The sequence below is a fragment of the Pelodiscus sinensis genome, chromosome 6 (assembly GCF_049634645.1).
Source record: "Pelodiscus sinensis isolate JC-2024 chromosome 6, ASM4963464v1, whole genome shotgun sequence".
NCBI classification, from domain to species: Eukaryota; Metazoa; Chordata; order Testudines; family Trionychidae; genus Pelodiscus; species Pelodiscus sinensis.
In genome coordinates, this window is record NC_134716.1 from 59,916,960 (window position 1) to 59,935,830 (window position 18,871).

The window sequence follows — 18,871 nt, forward strand, 5'->3', positions numbered from 1 at the left end:
ATTTTTATTTATTTATTTTTTTTTTACACAGACATGCTGGAATATATGCATAGAATATATTATATTTACAGCTGCAACCAGTATTCTATTTTAAGCCCTCTTTTTGATCCTCCTTTGTGCTGAAAAAAATACTCTCTTTTAAGTTGGACAAATCTCATACTTCATCTCACAATAAAGGGGATGATTTTATTTTATTAAATTGGAAGGAAATTTGCCAAGCTATTTTTCAATTATAAAATACTAAAATGTTAATGTGTTTCTAACTTTTTTGTGGAATTTGAAGAGATTTATATTTCACCTGTTATAATTGAGTGACTGCCAGACTGAAGAGACATTTCACTAACAGGTCGAAAGATCATTATTAGCATCATATTTGAGTAATGGACTCTGTAAATGAGTGTTAGCAAAGGCATTCATGAACATTGCAAATTAAGATTCACATATCTCAAGAAGACAATGAAAAATTAAGGGTTTTTTTTTGGTCTGGGCCAAATAAAACAGGTATATTTTAGGGAGCACATTCATGACAGACAGCTGTGCATCAAACTGATGAGGGTATTCAGCACTATGCCACATGTAGAACTGTAGTGAAGTCCTCAGCCAGGCCCTTGGACTGGGGCACCTTCTGGTCACGAATCAGCCAGAGAAGCTTCTGGTGTAGCCACTCTGGTGTAGCCACCCGTGCTTTTATTGTTAGTCCACACCACCTTCTATGTACAAAGCTTACAGTCAAGTCAGCCATCTTCTCCATCTGCCTGGGAGCACACTCAGCCACACCCTGGCTCCTTGCCCCTCCTGGCTTCCTTTCTCTGCCTTATACAACTCTCTCCCAGTGAGGCCCAGAGCTGCTTCTAATAGCCCTTCAGGCCTGGGATTGCTCATCTGTTTCCCCTCAGCCTCTTTAGCCTGGCAGAGCTCTGGCTTAGCAAGCAGTCTGTCACATTAACCCTAGAAACCACTGCCCTCTTTTCCCCCCATATCTAGTGTCCCCAAGGAGACCTTAAATTGCAGTTTGTAAAATGGCTCGTGCATGCATAAATGACTGATCTAGAAACACAACAATGAAGTGGTCTGCCTGGTATCCATGGCCAGTCTCTACTCAACCCTAAATAGGTTCACAATGGCGATCATCTGCATTTCCTTCCAAAGCATGAATAGTCCCACTCAAACCTACCCATCCCATTTCCATGAGGCTCTATGATGTGACAGTCTCCAGAATCCCAATAGAACTATTGATTGGCTTAACAGTGTTAAAACCAAATAGAACTAGTTACTAGGCTGTCATTCAGCTCCTGCTTTCTGTTGCTAACATGAATACTTTGGATTTTACAGCAATTACATGAAAATGTGTTCTGCCTTTTCTGTTGCCATTCTTATCTGTTTGTCATTATCTATTCCTGGCTGTACATAAACCTCCCTGAGTGTTTTGGGATGGGGTGCATTCCATGATTTTTATGATTTTTTTTGGTGTAGCCTGTTCTTTCCTCCCCCCCCCCCACACACACACTATTGTGCATTAATTAGAATAGTCAGGCATGGAAATATACAGTCACAGAAACACTAAAGCAACCTTTTATGGTACTTTATCAACCAGTGTGTCTGCAGATATGACAGTGGTGACTCTGAGAATTACTGATATTTGTGGAATAGAACAGTTATTTTTTCTTTATTTCATTATCTCTCATCAGGAAATAACAACCAAAATTCTGACTGAGTTTGAATTTCTGCTGAATAAAAATGCGCCAAATCAACAATTAAAATGTTAGACTGCCATGTATAATGTCAAGTAAAACAATACATTCTTTCTGTCATGTTTATTTTCTGACACACTTAATAAAGCCTACTCGAATAAAGGTTTTTCTACTTATGACAAAAAAAAAACATATGTAAATGGAACATGTTATCTATGTACATTTTTTGCTACGGAGTGAATCAAGCCTATTAAACATAGTTTCAGATTCATCCTCTATCTCGGGATTGTAACTGCAATAGCCTCAGAAAGTTTTAAATTGTCTTTTTCAGCTCTAACTACAATTATATTGATAAATATATATAAGAAGATGAAATTAATTTCAAATATAGAAGCCTTTGAGCATTCTGTGTCTGTGGCACTTTCTTATTTTACTTCATGACGGGGTGGGAATTCACAATATTTTAAATTTGACTAATTAGTAATTGGGCCAGTGACATTGATTCAGTGCAGTTCTTCTAAGAAACATAATCGCATCAGGAAAAATCTGAAGCTGAATGTGCAGGAAATTGGCCATGCAACCCCCATTAATGGTAGGAAATGTTTCCAATTCCCAGTGCATTAGGCCAGAGTATTAAAAATTCACAATACTCCTGGGAGAATTCTGTACCAAAAATTAAAAATTCTGCACACAATATTTTAAAATTCTGCAAATTTTATTTGTCAAAATAATACTCCATAATCATGCGAGTTTCAATTATTTTGATAAATTATTTCAAAAGAACTGTCAGCATGGATATCGATAACCATATGGACACACTCAAAAATTCTCACAGAAGTAAAAAGTTGTAGAAACCTCTATGGCAATCATTTCCTATTTCTCTGACTCCCTATCTCACCCCCAAGCTCATCCAGTAAGCCTGACAACCACAGCTCCTCCCCTGCAACCACCAAAACACTTAACCCCCCTCCTGTCTAGAGCCATGCTACAGGAACTCCCTTGCCCATACATTTGTCCCCTTGCCCTCCAGGATACAGAGGAAGAAACAGCCTGATGCTTGGTCCCAGGCTTGCATGGAGTTTCCTGCATGTTGAGCAATCCTTCCCTCAGGGCAGGTAACTGCAACTGCCATGCACCCTCTAGCTTCCTTTTCCTCCCCCTCAGAAATGTCTTTTATGTGCAAGCTGGGTTCTGCTGAGACCAGTAGCCCCTAGTGGTCTCTGGCAGTACTGTAGCCCATTTCTGTGGAGAAAAAAAATCTGCATGCACAACATTAATTTCTGCAAAATTCTGCACTGCGCAGTGGTACAAAATTGCCCCAGGAATATCATTCTAACAAAGAGGAGCAAAACTCACCTATGGTTCCACTCTACTAAATAAAGTGCAGTTACATCAAGTATCAAGATAGCCATAGGACTATTCTATGTTGAACTGGTGCTTTTAAATAAAGCCATAGCCTAGTATCTCCATTCATTATAGTGAATTCAAAAAGCCACAAATGTAATTCACAATATGCATATTCCATCACTGGGTTTGCAGCAATTAAGACAAGTCACACTCATGACATTTTTGTGGTTTTGTCTGAGTTCAATGGAACTAGATTACATTAACAAAATTATTCATATACGTAAGTGCTTTTCAGTAACCTCACTATTCTCATTCTGTGCCTTTTTTCCTTGACAGCACCTGACTTTCTCATAATATGTTTGAATATTCATTAAAGACAGTGTAAATAATCTACTCAGCTCTTTTTGGGAGGCTACGGGATAGTGTCCTAATCAAGGGAAATTGGAGATAATATGACAAAAGGGAATAAATTGGTGAAAATGAAAGGTTTGAAGTGTATTGTTAACATTTTCAGGAGAAGAAAGGGACTTCTAAAACATAAATGCATTAAATGTAATCTGTTCTACCTGTCCCATCTGAAAAGACTATTTTGACAGACAATAATTTTAACATTTGTAGTGTTGTAGCCATGCTGGACCCAGGAACTAAGACAGACAAGGTAAGTAAGGTAATATTTTTATTGGACCATTTTTTGTTGGTCGAAGGTGCAAGTGTCTTGTTAAGAACTCCGAGTTGGTCAAAAGTATACTAGCAACCCAAGTTGGTCCAATAAAAGATACTACACCATCTACGTTGTCTCTTTCAATCAATTACATAATATGTCTTCCTTAGCATGGTGTTTTCAGAATATACACTGATGAGCTATTCCTGTTATACCATAATATACTGTACATCTTCACCACAGCATGTGGAACACTGACAAGCCAAAGGAAAATAGCATATCACACTTGGTTCCACTGTTTCTCAGTTCTGAAGTTTTTAAAAATGATAACAATATAAACCTCCATATTCAGTTTATAAAATTTTCCTCTCTTCCCGTTACCTGAGAGAAATAACAAGTACACAATGTATATTCAGCAACTGACTGCCAGAAAGCAACTGCAAAATTGTTTTCTAAAAGGGCACATTTGCAAAAGGTTATAGAGTGATCAGCAATTATTAGTGGAAATCTCAGAAATATTTTGAAGAAGGCATTCCAGCACAAGAAATTGAAGGTATTTCAGTGCAAGGCCTGAGAACCACAGACATGAAATCTCTCAGAGATTCTTCCTAATTGTTTCCATCAAATGGTCCTGTTAAGAACATAAGAACAACCATACTGGATCAGACCAAAGGTCCAGTATCCTATCTTCCGACAGTGGGCAATACCAGATGCCACAGAGGGAGGGAACACAACAGGTAATCACAAAGGGTACGTCTAAACTACATGGCTCTGTCAACGGAGCCATGTAAATTTATTTGTTTGGCAAAGGGAAATGAAGCCACGATTTAAATAATAGCAGCTTCATTTAAATTTAAATGGCTGCCCCGCTCTGCCGATCAGCTGTTTGTCGGCATATCGGGGCAATCTGGACGCTCCCCTGTCGACATGAAAGCCCCTTATCGACCTCCCTGGTAAACCTCATCCTATGAGGCATTCAGGTTGGCATGCTGCCCCGCTCTGCCCCGCTCTGCCGATCAGCTGTTTGTTGGCTCAGCATGGCAGCCATTTAAATTTAAATGAAGCCGCAATTATTTAAATCGCGGCTTCATTTCCCTCTGCCGATCAGCCTAATCCACATGGCTCCATCGATGGAGCCATGTAGTTTAGACACACCGTAAGGGTATGTCTACACTACCCTCCAAGTTCGAACTAGGAGGGTAATGTAGGCATACTGCACTTGCAAATGAAGCCCAGGATTTGAATTTCCCGGGCTTCATTTGCATAAGCCAGGCGCCGCCATTTTTAAATCCCTGCTCGTTCGAACCCCATGCTGCGCGGCTACATGCGGCACGGACTAGGTAGTTCGGACTAGGCTTCCTAGTCCGAACTACCGTTACTCCTCATGGAACAAAGCCCGGGAAATTCAAATCCCGGGCTTCATTTGCAAGTGCGGTATGCCTACATTACCCTCCTAGTTCGAACTAGGAGGGTAGTGCAGACATACCCTAAGTGAGCCATCCCCTGATGCCCATTCTCAGTTTCTGACAAACAGAGGCTAGGGACACCATTCCTACACATCCTGGCTAATAGCCATTGATGGACTTATCTTCCATGAATGTATCTAATTCTTTTTGGAATCCTGTTAAAGTGCTGCATCCTCTGGCAAGGAATTCCCCAGTACGTTGTGTGAAGAAATACTTTCTTTTGTTTGTTTTAAACCCGCTAACAATTAATTTCATTTGGTGAACCCTAGTTCTTATGTTATGGGAACAAGTAAATACAGGCAGTTCCCGGGTTATGTACAAGATAGGGACTGTAGGTTTGTTCTTAAGTTGAATTTGTATGTAAGTCGGAACTGGCGTCCAGATTCAGCCGCTGCTGAAACTGACCAGCGGCTGACTACAGGAAGCCGGAGGCAGAACTGCTCTGCCCTGGGCTTCCTGGAATCAGCCGCTGATCAGTTTCAACAGCGGCTGAATTTGGACGCCTGGGACAGAGCAGCTGGGTCACTGCCGGGTAAGTCCCCGCAGCTCCGCACCTCAGCGCTGCGGGGATCAACCCGGCAGCACCCCAGCTGCTCTACCCCAGGTGTCCCCAAGTCAGCTGCTGCTGAAACTGATCAGCGGCTGATTCCAGGAAGCAGGGGCAGAGCAACTCTGCCTTGGGCTTCCTGTAGTCAGCCGCTGGTCAGTTTCAGCAGCGGCTGACTTGGGGACGCCTGGGGCAGAGCAACTGGGGTGCTGCCGGGTTGGTCCAGTAGCGCCGTGGAGCGGCGCTGCGGGACCAACCCGGCAGCGCCCCAGCTGCTCTACCCCAGGCGTTGTCGGCGAGAAAAGCCTGGTCTGCTGGGGGAAGGGGGGGGGGGGCGCACTAGCTGCGCCCCTCCCCCCACCAGCAGACCAGGGAGACACGAGTGGCGAGACCGCCGAAACGCGCCGCGGTCCCTCCCGCATCCTCCGCAGCTTTGCTCCGTGTCTCCCTGGTCTGCTGGGGGGGAGGAGTTCCCCCCAGCAGACCAGAGAGACACGGAGCACGCGGGCAGCGGGACAGCCCAGACGTCCTCCGGGGCGAGAAAAGCTGCTCCACGTGTCCCTGGTCTGCTTGGGGGGGGAGAGCCCCCCCAGCAGACCACGGAGGCGTGGAGCAAAGCCGCAGAGCACGCGGGCAGCGGGACAGCCCAGATGCGCCAGACTCCCCCCCAGCAGACCAGGGAGACGCGGAGCAGCTTTTCTTGCCCCGGAGGATGCGGGCGGTGGGACCGCGGCACATCTGGGCGTCCCGCTGCTCCCGTTCTCAGGGGCGAGAAAAGCCCCGTTCATAACTGCGGATCCGACATAAGTCGGATCCGCGTAACTCGGGGACTGCCTGTACCTTTTCCTCATTCACTTTCTCCATAGCTGTCATGAGTGTATAGATTTCTATCATATCCCATCTTAATCTCCTCTTTTCTAAGTTGAGAAGTCCCAGTCTTTTTAATTTCTCTTCATATGGCACTTTTTCCAATCCCCTAATCATTTTTGTTGCCCTTTTCTGAACCTTTTCCAAAGCCAATATATCTTTTTTAAGATGAGGCAATCACATCTGTATGCATTATTTAAGATGTGGGTGTACCATGGATTTATACAGAGGAAATAAGATATTCTCTCTTATTCTCTATCCCTTTTTTAATGATTCTTAACATTGTTTGCTTTTTTGACTGCTCCTGCACCTTGAGTGGATGTTTTCATGTTCCACTTGTTATTGCTCACTTACTCACGAGAGCTCACATTAGTCTGAAACTGCCCAGATCATTTCTTTTTGTAAGGTGTATAGTACTGATAATGATTTGTTCTGTACCTGCTCAATGTCTATTGGTTGCTGAAGATTTAAACCTATGTTAACGAAAGGCTAGAAAGTATACTTTTTTTTGGACTTCATAAGAAAGTGCCAACCACTATAACTTCTACTGATTGTCTCTGTTGTTGTATTTGTAGTTTCTACCACAGTAAACTATGTATTGGTAAATGTAAATACGGTATGCATTCAATCTAACCACATAAAAAAACCTCTGTCCATAGAATATATTGAGATTACACCTTTTTGATTTTTGTTATAAAACACTAGAATTATCAGAGTTTTTAAATCAAATTTTCAGTGGAGATTCCCATTACTGATTTATTTACACCATTGTCAATATTGTAATAAACCATAAGCTAAAGTGACTGAGACTTAATATTAAATGAAGAATTTTAAAGGCTATTATTAAAGTAATTTTATGGCACTTAAGTTCTACTATAATCTCTAATGTTCTAGACCATGCATAATAAAGCACTCAGATAGCATTAGAATTAAGTAAATAACTCATATCACAACTCTAAAGGCAGAAATCTTTGACAATTCAAACATCCCTTCAAAGGCCTTTGAAATCAAGAGACAATGCATTCCAGAAAGCCATGATACAAAAAGCACAATACAACTAGCAATTAACATGGCCCAGGTACTGGAAACATCACTCTGTTCAATATAAAAGAATGAGATAATATCCAAGAGATTAGAAAAAAAACAACACTAGTAATAAATTGATTTTTCTTAAATATATATGACTGGGAAAAAAGACTTACCTTTCACAAGCTCGGACAGTCCATGCAGCAATTATCCATAATGAGATACTAAAAACCAACAGTACAGTTCCCGGACATATTGTCATTAAAGTCTTCATAACAAAACGTGTATTGAAGTTTATCTTATTTAGTGCTCCAATGCTTCTAGATGAGGCATCTGTGAAAAGTTTGCTATGCAAAAGCATAACTCTGGCAATAAGATACAGTCTTAAGAACATTGGTATAGATAAAATAATATCCACATCAGCTGTTGTTGTAGATGGAGCATAGGAGAAGGCAAGCCGGGCTGTCCATGTGAATGTATAATTCCCAGGTATGGGATGTATAGCACACACCAGTATTTCCAAGCAGATGAAGAAAATACGCTCGTAAGTCATGGCTATTCTCCAGTCATCTGCTCCATTGTCCACCATGAACAACTAAAATAATAAAATATAAGGTCTACTTTAGTAAAGGATTAACAAACCTCTTTTTAAAAACAATATTTGCAGGAGTTGGTCATTAGCAATTTTATAAGTGGCAACATATTAAAAATGTAAATTTGTCAAAAACCATTTGCTAAACCACCTATATGAATTAAACAATCAATACATAACTTTACATAATCTAGAATGAGTTGTTATATAAAATAAAAAATAATGTAAAAGGATATCTATATAAAAATGAAATTTGCTCAAATTCTTATATCTTCAATATTTTATTAAGGCCTTGTGTATATTAAGATTTCTGTACCTGCTTAAATTCTGCATACTGTGAACAGTCCCACTGAAACTGATGGACTACTCACAGTATGTAAAGTTTAGAATGTATGAAAGCTTTATCAGGATTGTGGCCTAATTCTGAATTGGGCTGGATGACATAAAATTTTAGACCCCTTTACCACAAAGGCTTACTTATGTGCTTAACTGAAGCACATGAATAGCCTCAGTGAGGTTAGTGGGGATGATCACATCCTGAAAGTTACACACACTGTGTGAGTAAGCCTTTGCGGGATCAGGAGCCTTAGATTATACCATTTAGGTGCAAAGGATACCAATACTTCAGTAGGTTTATCAACAGTCTTTCCAAACATTAACAAATAAATAAATATCAAACCTAACAAAAAAATTCACTTTGAGAGTGGGAAAAGTGATTATTATGATCTTGAACTAAAATAGTTCATATGCAATAAACAACCTGCCTATCATTCATGATCCTAACTAGCTAAGTCATTTGACAGTTGAGCTATGTAAGGAAAGGCTGCAGAATCAGGTTCTATGAACAGCTTTTCAAGATAGAAAATAATTCATGACACTAGCAGCATTTCATCAGTGGTAACATCCTGCCATGAGGCAGAAAAAAGAATTTCTGATACTGCAAATGGATTGGAAAACCAAGTTACTCACTATGGTTATGTCGAGACAGCAGCATTATTTCAGAATAACTGACTTTATTCCGAAAAAACAAATAGCATGTCTACACTATAAGCCTTTATTTTGAAATAATGGCGAGCTTGAGGACTTCTTACTCAGACTCCTGGTAACCCTCATTTTACAAGGAGTAAGGGAAGTCAAAGGAAGAATGTTCTTCCTTCGACTTCCTGCTGTGTAGACAGCGCCAAAAGCCGAGTTAAGCTATTTCAACTTAAGCTACACAATTGTTGTAGCTCTAGTTGCATAGCGTAATTTGACTTTAGCCCTGCTGTGTAGACATACCTTATAGGAGCAGTATGTAAAACTCTTTTCCATAGCTGAAAGATGAAAATCCTTCCTAAGATTGATAGAGATTTTTTTATAATCAGATAATTAGGATTTTCAAATTGATTTTTAAAATATCACAATACTTTTCTAATAGGAAGCCACAGGAGTACTATTAACTTGTGAAGGAACCCCTAAATAATATATAGTCCCTAGCAAATTCAGCTCCTTGAGCAATATTACCTCTCTTCCAAATCAAGAGTTTAAATGGTCACCTGAACATCTTGTTCTCTTTCACACTACAAATACACTGTACATCCGCCTAAGAATTCATTCAGCTTTCAATTCAGAAACAGCTGCTGCTCTTTGTCTTAAGACAGAGAAACTATAAACTAATGTTACTGCGATTGTGAGGTATCACACAATTTATTTCAAAAGAAGTCTACAGCTTATGAGGTAATTGAGGATCAAGCAGTCCATAACAGTGAAACATGCATCAGTCAAACATTCACAATTACAGTACATACAGAGCATATGTTAATCTAATTATTGTTCAACAAATGTATATAACAAATGTATTTTGAGACAGGGGTGGGAAATAAGTCAGAGGCAATTTGCCAGGGTTAGCCTTTAGTGGGCCGCCAGCACTTTATTTACCCACGCATCCATAGGTACAGCTGCTTGCATTGGTCAGGAAAGGCGATCCGCGGCCAATACCTATGGACATGCAGGTAAATAAAGCACTGGTGGCCCACTTGAAGCTAATCCTGGACGACCGCATCCAGTCCACAGGCCACGTATTGCACACCCTGTCTTGAGCAATCATTTGAACTGGCTCCACTCCCAGCTATCATCATGCAGAACCTCCCATGTCAACTACAACCATTATTTATATGAAAAAGTAGTATTAGTAAAATGTTATTGTCTTTTTAGTGGTAACAATCAGATTTAGGAGCTGGAAATGGGAGAGAGGGAGGGAGCGCTGACCAGCCCACTCTCTACGGACAATCAAAAAGTGTTCCAAAAACCAGTCTGGTCCACCAACCATGGTTCAGATGCCACTGCTTCAGAAAAAGATTAATGTTTCCAAGACATATTTATGCAGTTGCATCTCTCACAGAGCCATGTCCCCAGGATCATATTGTGCACTGATTTGAGTACAGACCTCATGACTTTATTAATACATTTGGCCACTGCACTAAACTGGGAAATAAGAAATTAGCACTTTATTTTATATACATGTGACTACATAGTTCTGGAGAGATTGTCAAAATTTCTGAGGGCAGCCTGACTCCCACAGAGATGACAAGAACATGTCTTGGATACAAATCTGCATGGCACAGAAGTTAGGAAAATCTTGTATTTATGTCTAATTTCATATAGGCCACTATGAATCCAACAGTTACTACATGACAGAATAAAAAGAGGTGAATCAACATATAAACCAGCAATGACACTGCGCCTTAAAGAGACTGCTGTAATATATTTTTGCTTATTGTGTGTATTATTATGATCTACCTACAGGGTTAGGCACAACTTTACTATGGGTCAAAAAACTCTTATGGGTATCACCATCTGTATGCAAGAAACACATCATTTGTTCAAACTGGATAATTAGACAAACAAATTCATCATCTGCATGAATAAATGCCTAATTTGCTTGTAAAAATGTTAAATTAAGGGGACATTTTGAAAATGTGTCCCTTACTGTCATCATGAAAACATAATTTTTCTGCATGTTACTGTTTATGTAAATTTGATGCCATTATATGAAATTATACAAGTGAATTTTCTGTGAATATCAACATCTTGCCATATGGTTCTCCCATGAATACTGTATATGTCAGTAAATGAATAGGAACATTACGGTGAAGCAAGTAATGGTGCTAGTGATTCAGTGGGTGGCACACTTCTTATTTGAAAGAGTACTAAGACATACAATTAGAAAGGTGCTGTCATTTAGATAAGACAAAAAAAATTAGGTTTGATCACTTGTGGTCATTAGGGACCAGATATCTAAGCATGGAAGACCTGCAAATAAAAACACACTTAGAGTTCTATGCTTAGTTATTATAGGTGCACATTGCCAAATGTACATGCGAATTGCTAAACAAGATTTTTAATTAACATGTGCATAGTTATCTGACTTATGCATACATTTAAATACATAGTTCTGAGCTGTTTTGAAACTCTAGCACAAATAGTTTTGGCATGTTTTGCAGAAGCAAAGTTAATCAGGGCGTTCTGATCACACTACAATTAAGGTTTTGTTCCACACACCCAAATTTCCCTTCTGTTTTCAACTGGTTATGGACAAGGTTTTTCTTCACTTCCTCTCCTGAGCTATTGTATAACAGTGTTTTGTTCTGTTCCACACTAAGGGCTATTCTACACTACAAGTGTAGGTCCACCTAAGATATGCTAGTTTAGCTATATAAATTATGTAACGGACATCAATGTACTTTAGGTCAACTTACAGCACTGTCTACACCTTGGTGTGACAACAGATGTTCTCCCACCAACTTGCCTTTCTGCCATTGATTTAGCAGGTCTTCACCAGACCTGCTAAATCAACACTGCTGCATCGATCACAACAGTGACAATCTAGTTGTAAGTATAGATATAGTCAGAGCTTTATCTCCATCCTTTATCCACATTATGCCTAAGAAGACAAATATCATTTTAACGGCTGGCTTTCAAGAGTCCCAAAGCAATCACTGGAATCTAGGGAAACCACCTTTCCCCTCAAACAAGACTCTGCAACAGTAGCTCTATGCCACCAAAGAATTCCTCTAGGAGGTGAGGGGGATTACCAAGATGCTGAATCCAAAGGCTTTGTGATAAAAAAGATGTCTTAGTGCTGCTGGGAAGTTGTAACTTTTGCAAAAAACTGCAATTCAGTAGCAAGTCAAGTGATTCCTGTAAGGCTATAGAAATATCATGAGATCAAAGAAGTTAGATGAGTTTATTATTCATAAAGAGGTGTTTTCCAGCCAAAAGAGAAAGATTTAGCACAAGCCAAAAGCTACATTCTCCTGAATTAAAAAGGGAGATCATGAGCATAATTTCTTCTGGATTCTTGCTGGAATAATCATCAGTCTTAAGGATCCCCATATTTGTAGTTAATAGGGAGCTATTTATCTAGATGAGTTTTACACGTCTTTCACCAAATCATAGTTCCAAATATAAAATCCTCCATTCAGGGGCACCATCTGAATATGTGACACTCTTTAGACCAATAAGTAAGTGACTGAATTAAGACCACTCACTAGATGATTCTTCATCAGTGACCATTTTAATACAGATACTTTCATTTAATATTTAGTAGTATTTTCCATTTATGAGGTAATATAATTACAGTTTAAACCAAACACAGGGCCTGTTTCTCTCTAATGTGGGAATACACACTGTAAAGCAGGGGTGGGCAAATACTGGCTTGCAGGCTGGATCCAGTCTCTTAGGCTTAGTGCCTGGTGGGCCCCCACCTCTGTATTTATCTGCACCTCTACAAGTGTTGGGCAATTTCAGCTCTCATTGGCCATGGATCACGATTCACAGCCAACGGGAGCTGGGGGAAGTGACATGGCCTGGTACACCACTTCCCGCTGTGCCTATTAGCCATGAACAGCGATCGCTGGCCAATAAGAGCTGTGATCACCCAATGCCTGCAGAGGCACAGGTAACTACAGTGGTAGCAGCCCCTCAGGAACTAACTTTGGCGGGCCACCACTATTTTATTGCCCACCCCTGGTGTAATGAAAGGAAGCTCTTCAGGTTTCAGCATTTGGAATGCTTCTGCCAGGTGAGAGAACTGAGGGTTCTTCTGCATTAACCTACAGATCTAAGAGACATGAAAGGGGCACTCATGAAAATGTCCTTTGCCTCTTCTCAACTTTGACTGCCCCCCAAACAGTTCTGCTGACTAAAAGCACAAGCCACACAAGTGAATCACAGACACAAGTGATAATAACTTGAGCTAGCTTCTCCCACTCCAGAGAAGACAGATTAAGTAAAATTGCTCGCTTCTGCAGACTCACTTTTCCCCTTCAGCAATGCGATCAGTTCATTTCTAAAATTATTTTACTTTTCCTCTCTCAAATATTTTTATTTTTGGATTTAATAGGTAAGGAGAAGGGAAAGGCATTTATATAACACTGGGTTTGATCTTAGATGCTCTTGATTAGTTCTCAGTACAGCTGATGAGGGATGGGGAAAAGTATATATGGCTTTAAACCATGTTTCTGCCTCTCTTGATGTCAGAAGTTAGCAAGGGCCAAAGCAGTCCACTTCTGAAGTGGAACAGTCTAATAGCTGCTCCAGCTTCTGCCAGATTGTAATGGTTCCTCAGGAACCAATGAGGATAACTGGAGTTCAACTTGCTTTTGCCCCATCACACTCTGTCTACCAATTCTATCTCTGTCCTGTTCTGAAACAATCCTATTACCAAGAAGAGAGAGGATAGCATAGAGCCACCTACGCCATCTTTACAACACTTGACAGTGGAATCCCCTGGGGAAACCCAGTAAGGCAGTTTAAGTTCCTTTTGCACATCTGGAGAGATACATGATACAGGGAGAAAATTGCATTACATTGATGATTATAATAGAACAACTACAGAAACAAAGACCAAAACTCCATCAGCTTGTCTTTCAGACAGCATGATAGCATTTCTAATTTTATCAGTGCATTAATCCCATTAGTCAAGCTAGTAATGTTATGGGAACACTAGTTTTGGTTCCATAATTCATGGGAATGGTGGCCCCAAAAAACTTAGAAACCTACATCCTCTCAGAAAGCAACTTGGCGTTTCTCCCACTGGGAACATGGAATGAAGCAACCATTTTGAAAGTGAGCATCCTTGCTAAGAAAACTAGAGGAGTGGGTGAATAGGAATGTGAAGGACAAGAGCTGCAAGACGACAGGGTGAATATGAATGGTCAGGAACCAGAGGAAACTGGCCAGTTCACTTCAGGTACTTTGCATTTGTACAGTATGAAATAAAGCAGACAGAGCATACTGGTGAATCTGACCCTACAATAACAATAAAGGGGAAAAAGTTAGGTTGATGCTAATATATTCAAATAATTAGAAATGCATATATCAAGCTCTTTGGACTTCTTATTTACTATTTATGTATTATCTGCTTTTTAAAATTATTCAAGGAAATTCCCAAATACAAATATGTCAATCTGAAGCTAAGGTTAAGTATATTCCAGTGATTTAAGGTTAAAAACATTACCGAGATGTTGAAACTATTTTAGAAACAAGCATAACAAATCTAAGAAATTCCAAAAATAATGTTAAACTTAACAGAAATCCAAAGATGCTAACGTATAAAAATAGAGAATTAAAGCATCTTAACTCTGTCCTCCAGAGGTACCATGTAGAAAAAGGGGAAAATGTATCTGATGATCTTATAAATCAGTTTTTATCTACTCTGGGACTATACATGCTATTATGCACTAAGAACAGCTGTAGGATTATTGTACATGAAGATTACTTCACCCCCATCAAACTGATTTGTACACTGGCACAAGGCTCTACAGACTCTCCACCCAGCTTTCCAAGTAAAGCAAAAACATAGCTGCACCTCAGGACATGTCTATACTAAGGGGTTATTTTAAATAAGTTATTTTGAAATAACTCCCAAAATAAAAATTTTGATATAGCGTTATTCCTTTTCACATGCTCGAGTTATTACTTTGAAATAACAGGCTTTGTAGTGTGGGTGCTCACCTTGTTATTTTGTAATAAGGGGAACTATTTCAAAATAACTCCCTAGTATAGACATGCTCTCAGAGTCCTCAGTATGCCTTGAGCATAATGTAGGTAAAAACCAGAGACCAAACAAGATCTTTCGCCCTTTTACTTGACTATGCTATTACAGCAAGTTACAATCTTGCCATAAAGCATGACTTTCAACAGCAGGGTCAGGTAAATGAGGAAGCAGAGGACACACGATGCATTCCTTTATATATAAAAAATGGTTTCACTCTGCACCGTTACTTAGGAGTGAAGCTGCTGTATCAACATAAAAGCTTAATCCATCAACCAAATCATTACCAAACTCACATCTATCAAGCATAAAAAAGGAAAATGCAGCCTACTCTATCAAAAACCTTCCTAACATCAAAGGTGATTGGATTGCCATTGCCTAGTTGTTGACAATTTTATTAATGCTCAACATCAACAAAAAATCTAATGTTGTTATTGGAATGCTTCACCTTTATCAATCCTGTCTAGTTTATGTGAAGTAAACTAGAAAACAGGTTCTATCTATACTTACAGCCAGTAGGTTTGCTTACATTCTTTGTTAATAAACAAGACTGGACTGTGGTTAGAGCAACTATCCACACCATTTCCCTTACCTTCAAAGGCAGAGATACAACTGCATTTCTTAATGTTTCAGGAAGCTTCCTTTCCATAAACCTTACTTTCAGCACATCAGCCCAGACTAGGATTATCAACCAAATTATTGGTTGATAAGCCCATTATTTGGCAGCCCAGGAAAATCAACCAAAAATCATGTAGAGAGGTGAAATTTAAAAAATCACTTACTGTCTGCTGTAGAAAGTGTTTATCTGATTTCAGACTCCTAGGTGCATTGACTAACACATCTGACCTAAGATTGAAAGTAACAATTGCTCTGTAGCTTCTGTTTCTTTCTAAATGGCACCAAAGAGCAATAGAAAGCAGTTTGCCAGCCTTGACGCTAAGCACTCATTTTTTCCTCTAACTCTACACAGCCAGTAGTATCCCCTATTGCCCTTGGGAAGTGGGCATATGTCTAATTATAAATGGCTACAAAATAAAAATAGATAACCGCACATTTTTTTACCTGACTACCAAATCCGAGATGAAGATTGACATTGTATAGAAATCCTTCATTTGACTTTGCTGTTTCAAATCTTCTCATTTGAGAGACCACAACAGAATGGAAATTTTTCCTACAACATTGGATGCAAGACATAAAAGATGGCACTAAGCTGCTACTGCAGGCCAATCCTAAACAGGGGGCCATGCTGCCATTTAGATAAGAGAAGAAATCTTCTTTATGAATCTATCCTTTGTTCATAGCCCAGTTGCTTCAACTGCATTCTGCTGTCAAGGATTTGAGTCAGATCAGCTGCTTGGACAGATATACTGACTGCAATAATTTTTTTATATGCAGAGCAAAGAATCAGGCCCTTAATGTGTTATTATGCCTTTTGAAGAAGAAAGTGTTAATGTCTCAAACTGATGGCTCTGTAAGAATAAGAGGGCAATCAATAAGAGTCCCACCAGTTTGTGCACTGGGATCTGGGATTAAACTACTATGAGTGATCTCCACATATAGCTCCTGAAGGGTTGCTAGAGAATGCTGTTTGATGGCTAACTAAAATATTTGCAAATGCAAATTGTTATTTCTTTGTATTATTTATATTTCACTAGGTGATGCAACAAGTTAGGTATTATCCAGCTATACATGAGCACATAGCCTTTGTCCCAAACAATTTGCAGAATCCACATCTCAGACTATATGTGCAAATTTGTGGGTATGATTTTAGAGATTGGGTCAAGGCCACTTTAAAAGACTAAGGCTACAGTGTTAATACAAGATGCCTCAACACCAGGCAGTAATCACATAATAGGCTCCTTATTAACTGACTTACCTGAAAGTGTAATTGTCTTTCTATCAGGAAACAGCATTCATTGTCTGAAACGAATTTATGTGTTTGATAAGATAGTAAAGTTGAACTTGAAGCACTGGCCCACAATTCTAGACAAATGTATCACATACATTGGTCAAGAGCATGTAAAAAAAGGACTGCCTAAGATAGTGTTCTGTGACAGGTATCATAATGTTGTGGAGGCTTGAACAAATGTTCATAAAATAAATCTAGTGGTTCAGGGAGGTTTTTCACATTGTACTATTAGAAATACTTCCTAACACTGACCTACATAGCCCAGTAAATAAATACCACTGAATCTTTTGCATTAAATATTATGTTGTATGGGATGCAGCGTTGGGCCATATGCCATGCATATCATTTACAGTGAGTTATGCTGTACGCATACTTCTTGAGTGTGGCACTCTACACAGACATTCATGACAATATTATCTTACTGTATGTCACAGTTTAAGTGTCATATTGCAAAAAAAGTATTTGTATGACATGCCTTTCATTTCAGTGGCATATGTTTGGCTGAGTACAGGACTGCATGCCAGAAAATACCGAGTTCCAACTGGGGCTTCCACACCAATTTCTTCTTTGGCTATGGACAAATCACTTATACTCTTTACCTCAGTTTTCCCACATTTCATTATCAGGCCTCAAATGAACGCCTCACTTGTTTCCCTTTCTTTTCTTTGACTGAAGTTTAAAAAAAAGTAAATATAAACATATTTTATTGAGGATCTAGTTTCATACTGATCAATGAGGACAATTACAGGGATTGTTCTAGTGAAGAGTAAAAGAGAAATGTCATATACTCTGGGAATATTTAAAAAGATATATGCATAATAGATACATAATATAAAAATTAAACTATCAGTATCTTCAGTTACCAAAGTTTAGTTAAAAATAATTTGATCCTAAGTGACAATAAGCACTTCATGTTTTACTACTTTAACAAAAGAATTCCTTCTAAGGCAGAAAGATGTTCAATAAAAATGAAATGTGATCCAGTGACAACTATGAAATTTGTTCCCAAAAATCTTCCAAAATTAAAATTAACAAAGCTGACCTACCTAGTAATAGTGAAAAATACATAAGCCAGTAAAAGTAAAATTATTAAATATGGCATAGACCAAATTTTTGGACTGGATAACTTCTCATTCACCTGTCAAATGTAATATATTTCATAACATTACAAAAAATTAAATACTATCAAAGCAAAAAGAGGTGTTTTGATTAAATACTGATTTTCTTTGTTAGTTCATGAGCTGTTTGTAAGTGAATGGAGTTATACTTTATGTGGTTCAAACACATTTGATTATTATTTTTTGTTTGTTTGCTACTCCAAAACAATATTAAAAACTGATGGAAAAGTAAATAAGAAAAGTACTGTTATTAGCCAATACATTAAACTTATCCTAAATTACAAAATTAATTATAGTACATCCCCCTAATACCGCTCCTGTCAGAGATAACTTACATTTTATTGAAGATGAATTACACAATTACAAAATATTACAATAATTAATCCTTGAGTATGGGAGTGAAAAAGTGACTGGTTTCACAAGTGCTGGCTCAATGGGTACTGGAGTACTCACAGGAAAAAAAAACAATTCTTAGCATCCATCAGCCACTACTTCTGGGCTATCCCCAATCAGCTATTTGGCAGAGCCTCAATTAGCTGATCAGGGTGCTGCCAAACAGCTGATTGAGGGCACTGCCAACAGCTAACTGGTGGCTAGGAGGACAGCTTGCA

The 18,871-nt window shown here is 39.1% G+C and overlaps 1 protein-coding gene across 2 annotated transcripts in view; it reads right to left on the reverse strand.

The window, feature by feature from the left end:
- Nucleotides 1–18,871, reverse strand: part of KCNN2 (potassium calcium-activated channel subfamily N member 2) — a 192,032-nt gene that overhangs the window by 90,407 nt on the left and 82,754 nt on the right. For both annotated transcript variants that reach the window (XM_075931993.1, XM_075931994.1), the window contains exon 6: nt 7,782–8,200. In XM_075931993.1, coding sequence (XP_075788108.1) covers nt 7,782–8,200 — 419 coding nt within the window. The remainder of the gene's footprint in view (nt 1–7,781; nt 8,201–18,871) is intronic.